We start from the raw sequence: 7,500 nt of genomic DNA on the forward strand, positions 1-7,500 counted from the left end.
TGTGTGTGTGTGTGTGTGTGTGTGTATGTGTGTGTGTGTGTGTGTCTGTGTGTGTATGTGTGTGTGTGTGTGTGTGTGTGTGTGTGTGTGTGTGCGGTGTATATGTGTGTGTGTGCGTGTGTATATGTGTGTATGTGTGTGTGTGTGTGTGTGTGTGTGTGTGTGTGTGTGTGTGTGTGTGTGTATGTGTGTGTGTGTGTGTGTCTGTGTGTGTATGTGTGTGTGTGTGTGTGTGTGTGTGTGTGTGTGTGTGTGCGGTGTATATGTGTGTGTGTGCGTGTGTATATGTGTGTGTGTGTGTGTGTGTGTGTGTGTGTGTGTGTCTTGCCTGCGTATTTGCCTCCCTTGCTGCGTTTGATGAGGCAGAGGACGAGCAGGATGAGAACCAGCAGAACGACGGCGCTGATGAGTCCGATCAACCAGCCCTGCGTGGCGAACCCTCCGGCGACCTCTGACGGCACTGAGGGTCAGAGACACACACGCTGCTCATCGAAGCCTCACACAGCTTATCTCATGTTATTATTGTGTGTGTGCACGTGTGTGTGCACGTACCCGGCCCTCCGGTCCACGTCACATCTTCCCACTGAGTGTTGTTTCCGTGCATGATCTTCAGCCGATACTCACTTCCTGGTTGGAGGCCTGTCAGCGAATAGAAACCCTGCGTGGAGTTCACGACCTCTGACTCCTCCCACTTGTCCCCCGCTGCAACAACAAGTCATTGAATCAGAAAATCAGTTTTAGTTTAAAAGGTGTGAGCCAGATAATAAACTCTTACTCAGCAGCTGATTCTTTGATCTGAAGCTACACAGAACTGATGCTGGGTTAGGGTCAGGGTCCGAGGGTCAGGGTCAGAGGGTCAGGGTCAGAGGGTTAGGGTTAGGGTCAGGGTCAGAGGGTTAGGGTCAGGGGTCAGGGTCAGAGGGTTAGGGTCAGGGTCAGAGGGTTAGGGTTAGGGTCAGAGGGTTAGGGTTAGGGTTAGGGTCAGAGGGTTACGGTTAGGGTCAGAGGGTTAGGGTTAGGGTTAGGGTCAGAGGGTTACGGTTAGGGTCAGAGGGGCTCACAGTGTAACGTATCAGTTATATCTATTTGAAGGTAAGGGTTAGGGTTAGGGTCAGAGGGTTAGGGTTAGGGTTAGGGTCAGGGTCAGAGGGTTAGGTTTAGGGTCAGGGTCAGAGGGGCTCACAGTGTAACGTATCAGTTATATCTATTTGAAGGTAAGCAATAGATTTAAAGGACTGATTTGTGTTAATTCATAATGTAAAATGTATGTAAGCCTACTTTAAACAACCGTACTTCCTGAATGGGGTCGTACCTCAGACCATCAGATCATCTTATATTAGAGAGATGCTCATTTCTAATGACTCTGTATGTTTTATATGACTGGGTTAGTCTTCTCTTACCGCTCTTGTGGAGGTAGTGGATGAGGAAGCCGTAGTTGCGGTCCCGCTCTCCTGGGACCCAGCTCAGGTTGAGGAACGTGTTGCCGGGGATGACGGTGACGTTGGTTGGAGGGACTGGAGGGAGAGACAGTAGAGGTGTAAATGAAGGAGAGCATGAAGGAATGAAAGACGAGGAGGTAGAGTCCTGTAAACGGTCATCTCACCTCCGTCCAGCAGGGTGGCGACCCTGCGAGTGATGGGCGGCCCGTCTCCAGCTGCGGTGCGGGCGATTACATTGAAGATGTAGTGCAGGGTAGGGTCCAGACCATCAAACAGCATGTGGGTGGTACTGTGATCATCGATGGTCTGCATCCTCACTGAGCTGTCTCTGCTCTCTGCAAACACAAACCACAAACCTCTGTTCACTTCAAAACAACTCCAATAAACAGCTGGAGGGTCTTTAAAGGGTCATTCTGATCATTTCTCTTCATGTTTGGATCCAAACCAACAAACTGGTCTACTAACAAGTACCGTGTGTGTATCAAAGTGTGTGTGTATTTACAGAATGAACTCACCCTCCTGGTACTGCACCATATATCCCAACAGGATGCCGTTGGTTTCAGCTGGAGGCTCCCAGTGGACGACCAGAGACTTCTCTGATGGACTCTCAAACCACAGAGAGGCGGGAGGGCCGGGAACTAGAGCATGAAGAGACCAATCACACATGTTGCAGTGACCCTTACAGGTAGCAGGTAGCAGTGACCCTTACAGGTAGCAGTGACCCTTACAGGTAACAGGTAGCAGTGACCCTTACAGGTAGCAGTGACCCTTACAGGTAGCAGGTAGCAGTGACCCTTACAGGTAGCAGTGACCCTTACAGGTAGCAGGTAGCAGTGACCCTTACAGGTAGCAGTGACCCTTACAGGTAGCAGTGACCCTTACAGGTAGCAGGTAGCAGTGACCCTTACAGGTAGCAGTGACCCTTACAGGTAGCAGTGACCCTTACAGGTAGCAGTGACCCTTACAGGTAGCAGGTAGCAGTGACCCTTACAGGTAGCAGGTATCTCACCTCCAGGGGGAGTGCTGAAGCTGTGTTCTGGGGAGGGGGGGCCGTCTCCCTTCCTGTTGAAGGCGGTGACCGTCAGCTCGTAGAGGGAGAACAGAGGCAGACCCGTCACCTCTGCTGAAGTCTTCATGCCGTGAACCAGCACCTCCTTACGCCACTCGTCTTTCTGCTTCCCTCGCTCCGCTCCTCCCTCTCTCCTCCTCTCCTCCTCCTGATGCTTCTTGACCAGGGACCGCCGGGTCCGGGTCAGCGCTGGTCCCACCTTCCACACGTGGATCTGACAGAAGGAAACAGACTGTAACCCATCCGTCCTCGGGGGGGCGCAGGACTGTTCTGCTATTTACGAAGATCATATCATATATCTATCATAATATATATTTGGGGCATTTTAGCAGAGAGGAAATAGGAATGAGGAGAGAGACACAGATTCAGAGCTAATTAAACATCTCAGCCACCGTACTGACTGACTCTCAGCATCAGTGTCATAAGGAAATATAGCTGAATGGTAAATGGACGGTTCTTCTGCATCACAATGCGGGGCATGCACGAGTCAGCATCGATGTGGCGACGTGCCATAATCGATGATGTCGCAGAGAAGAGAAACAACTCTCATTCAAAGCACTGAAAGCAGTGATTTGTGGGTGAAGTGATCTATAATGGCACCTTGTATCCCAGCAGCAGGCCTCGGACCCTCTGGGCTTCGTTCCACGTCACTCTGGCTGTGCTGTTCATCACTTCCACGTCGACTCCGCCGGGAGGCTCCTCGGGCGCTGAGGGAGAAACCGGCTGATGCTGAGAATACTAATCCATCTACAATAACTCATCAATAACTTCTTTAACCAGCAGAGGGCAGCACATTCAAGCTGGAAACAACATGCTCAACATTCACTCTATTAGCTCTGCTTTTACTCTCCACCAGCTGCTGCGGGAAACAGCTGCTAAATGCTCCACTATGTTCAGCAGCTGGTCTACAGGTCGCTGTGTGTTTGGTGCTGAGCAGCTAGGGTTAGGGTTACCCTTAATTGATGCAGTGTCTGCCCCCCCCCCCCCATGATAACTGGGATTTACAGGAGCCTTGTGTTTATTCTGTTATTTGTAGATTTGTGAAAAATGATGTTAAACCTTTGATGTAAACTATTAAAATCAGGATTTTCATCAGAAGGCCAAATATTTTTGCTGCAGGGCAGAATTTGGTCCGCGAGCCGCTATTTGCCCCCCTCTGCATTACACAGTAAAACCTGCAGGATTCAGTTTAACCATCAGAAATGTTCTTCATAGATAAAACTGGTCTAACTTTCAATCTTCGTATGTTCATTGAGTTGTAACTTTATAAAGTGTTCCTCCATCTCAGACTGAACGGGACACGTACCGTCCTCTCCGGAGTGTCCGATCTCCGGCTCCGGTTCAGGGGCGTCTCCCACAGCGTTTATCGCCTGGACTTTGATCTCGAACGGCGTGTACGTTCCTGTCCCGTTCACCACGAACGGCGGCGACCTCACGTTGCTGTGGCTCCAGGGTGCAGTGTGGCCCCCGGCCTCCCGCCATGACACCTTGTACTGGAAGCCCTGGCCGTGATGTAAGCGCTTGTGCATCTCCTGACAGAAACAAGGAACCAGGATGTAGGATAAACTGGGCGGTGCACACACAGCAGAGCAAGCAGACTGAAGTACTCACATCCCAGGTGATGATCAGAAAGCCTGGATCTGTGGAGTCACTGCGCACTCCTGTGGGGTTACTGCCAGGAGCTGCAGGAGGAAACACCCACAGTCACATTCATCTGATCTGAGTTTTATGGACCGAACTGGTCTGAAATAGACTGAAATGTGCTGAGAACGTTTCACAGTGACGGTAGGACGTCTCTCACCAGCAGAGGGCGTTTCGTGGGATTGTGAGGGCCTGCTGGGCTCGCTGTGGCCCAGCTCATTGGCTGCGATGACCCGGAAGCTGTAGGTGCAGTAGGGGTGAAGGGTCAGCTGCAGGCTGTTCACATCTCCAGGAACTCTCTTCCACTCCTCCCAACGCCAGTCGCCCTCCTCAGAGTGCTGCTCCTCTCTGCTCTGCACGATGAACTCTGACAGGAGAGCAAAGCAGCACAGTGAGAGGAACCACCAAACATCATTACATCATTACATCACTACATCACTACATCATTACATCATCACGTCACTACATCACTACATCATTACATCACTACATCATTACATCATTACATCATTAGCCAATAGCGAGTACATAGCTGCTGGTACCTGTGACGGGGCTGTTGTGGGCGTTTCCGGGGGTCCAGCTGAGCGTCAGACTGTGACCAGCGACATCAGACAGAGACAGATCACTGGGAGGGTCCGGCCGAGCTGAAGGTCCAACACACACCAGTTAGTGTCCACACACACACAGTGACACACACACACACACACACACACACACACACACACACACACACACACACAGTGACATACCGACCACAGTGATGGAGCCGGCTTCCTTCACATGATCCAGGTCGGTGATGACCTCACAGGAGTACGGTGCCGTGTCGTCTGATTGGACGTCAGTCACTTTTAGGGTGCCGTTCTCAAAGATGGTGAACCTACACACACACACACACACACACACATACACACACACACACACACACCGTCAGCTTCCTGTTTCCTTCAAAATAAAACACTCTCTTTTATTTGGCCGTCCTGTAGTGAATCAGGCAGGGTTAGGGTCCCATTGACCCGTCTCTAATATATCACACATTACACTTTTAAAAAAGTAATGTGTTACGTTACTTAATTTCTCCCTGTGGAAAGTAATGACACTACTAGTTACATTACTTTTGCTCGTTAGCAACGTGGTGATGTGTAAAAATAATATATCAACAAATAAAATCAGCAGAATCAAACCCGGCATTTTTAAATACCGGCAGCAACGTTACAGCCATACGGCTCAGTTTTCTTTCTTTGTGTGAGACAGAAAGACACATACAGCAGCAAGTACACCATCGCCTCCATGTCCTCCACTGGTTATGTGTTTGTGTCGCGTATAAAACAAAGTCACGGCAGTTTCACGGAGCGTTGCTATGACAACCCCGCCCACGTTGAGTAGAGTTAGGTCAAAATGGACCCTTCAAAAGTACAGGATGTACTTAATTGGCCTTCCCTCACGTCCCGTAAGGACTTGCAACGTTTTCTGGGGTTTGCAAACTTCTATAGGAAGTTAACTGTATTACTGGGATATTATTGGGATATTACTGGGATATCATTGGGATATTATTGGGATATTACTGGGATATTACTGGGATATTACTGGGATATTATTGGGATATTACTGGGATATCATTGGGATATTATTGGGATATTACTGGGATATTACTGGGATATTACTGGGATATTACTGGGATATTATTGGGATATTACTGGGATATTACTGGGATATTATTGGGATATTATTGGGATATTACTGGGATATTATTGGGATATTACTGGGATATTACTGGGATATTATTGGGATATTACTGGGATATTACTGGGATATTACTGGGATATTACTGGGATATTATTGGGATATTACTGGGATATTATTGGGATATTACTGGGATATTATTGGGATATTACTGGGATATTACTGGGATATTACTGGGATATTACTGGGATATTATTGGGATATTACTGGGATATTACTGGGATATTACTGGGATATTATTGGGATATTACTGGGATATTACTGGGATATTACTGGGATATTATTGGGATATTATTGGGATATTACTGGGATATTACTGGGATATTATTGGGATATTATTGGGATATTACTGGGATATTACTGGTATATTATTGGGATATTATTGGGATATTATTGGGATATTACTGGGATATTACTGGGATATTATTGGGATATTATTGGGATATTACTGGGATATTACTGGGATATTACTGGGATATTATTGGGATATTATTGGGATATTACTGGGATATTACTGGGATATTACTGGGATATTATTGGGATATTACTGGGATATTACTGGGATATTACTGGGATATTACTGGGATATTATTGGGATATTACTGGGATATTATTGGGATATTATTGGGATATTACTGGGATATTACTGGGATATTACTGGGATATTATTGGGATATTATTGGGATATTACTGGGATATTATTGGGATATTACTGGGATATTATTGGGATATTACTGGGATATTACTGGGATATTATTGGGATATTACTGGGATATTACTGGGATATTATTGGGATATTACTGGGATATTACTGGGATATTATTGGGATATTATTGGGATATTATTGGGATATTACTGGGATATTATTGGGATATTACTGGGATATTATTGGGATATTACTGGGATATTACTGGGATATTATTGGGATATTATTGGGATATTACTGGGATATTACTGGGATATTATTGGGATATTACTGGGATATTATTGGGATATTACTGGGATATTATTGGGATATTACTGGGATATTATTGGGATATTACTGGGATATTACTGGGATATTACTGGGATATTACTGGGATATTACTGGGATATTACTGGGATATTACTGGGATATTACTGGGATATTATTGGGATATTACTGGGATATTACTGGGATATTATTGGGATATTATTGGGATATTACTGGGATATTATTGGGATATTACTGGGATATTATTGGGATATTACTGGGATATTACTGGGATATTATTGGGATATTATTGGGATATTACTGGGATATTACTGGGATATTATTGGGATATTATTGGGATATTATTGGGATATTACTGGGATATTATTGGGATATTACTGGGATATTATTGGGATATTACTGGGATATTACTGGGATATTACTGGGATATTACTGGGATATTATTGGGATATTATTGGGATATTACTGGGATATTACTGGGATATTACTGGGATATTACTGGGATATTATTGGGATATTACTGGGATATTACTGGGATATTACTGGGATATTATTGGGATATTATTGGGATATTACTGGGATATTATTGGGATATTATTGGGATATTACTGGGATATTATTGGGATATTACTGGGATA

The 7,500-nt window shown here is 45.9% G+C and overlaps 1 protein-coding gene across 1 annotated transcript in view; it reads right to left on the reverse strand.

Annotated features, from left to right (window-relative positions):
* The window catches only part of LOC128357758 (neural cell adhesion molecule L1-like), a 40,158-nt gene that overhangs the window by 5,820 nt on the left and 26,838 nt on the right, over positions 1-7,500 (reverse strand). The window contains exons 17-28 of the mRNA XM_053318128.1: positions 4,899-5,026; positions 4,692-4,793; positions 4,310-4,516; positions 4,120-4,190; positions 3,815-4,040; positions 3,109-3,215; positions 2,449-2,722; positions 1,955-2,077; positions 1,604-1,774; positions 1,401-1,514; positions 553-702; positions 329-460 (exon numbers count right to left, since the gene is read on the reverse strand). Coding sequence (XP_053174103.1) covers positions 329-460; positions 553-702; positions 1,401-1,514; positions 1,604-1,774; positions 1,955-2,077; positions 2,449-2,722; positions 3,109-3,215; positions 3,815-4,040; positions 4,120-4,190; positions 4,310-4,516; positions 4,692-4,793; positions 4,899-5,026 — 1,805 coding nt within the window. The remainder of the gene's footprint in view (positions 1-328; positions 461-552; positions 703-1,400; positions 1,515-1,603; positions 1,775-1,954; positions 2,078-2,448; positions 2,723-3,108; positions 3,216-3,814; positions 4,041-4,119; positions 4,191-4,309; positions 4,517-4,691; positions 4,794-4,898; positions 5,027-7,500) is intronic.

This window comes from Scomber japonicus, chromosome 4 (genome assembly GCF_027409825.1).
Source record: "Scomber japonicus isolate fScoJap1 chromosome 4, fScoJap1.pri, whole genome shotgun sequence".
In the NCBI taxonomy this organism is placed as follows: Eukaryota; Metazoa; Chordata; class Actinopteri; order Scombriformes; family Scombridae; genus Scomber; species Scomber japonicus.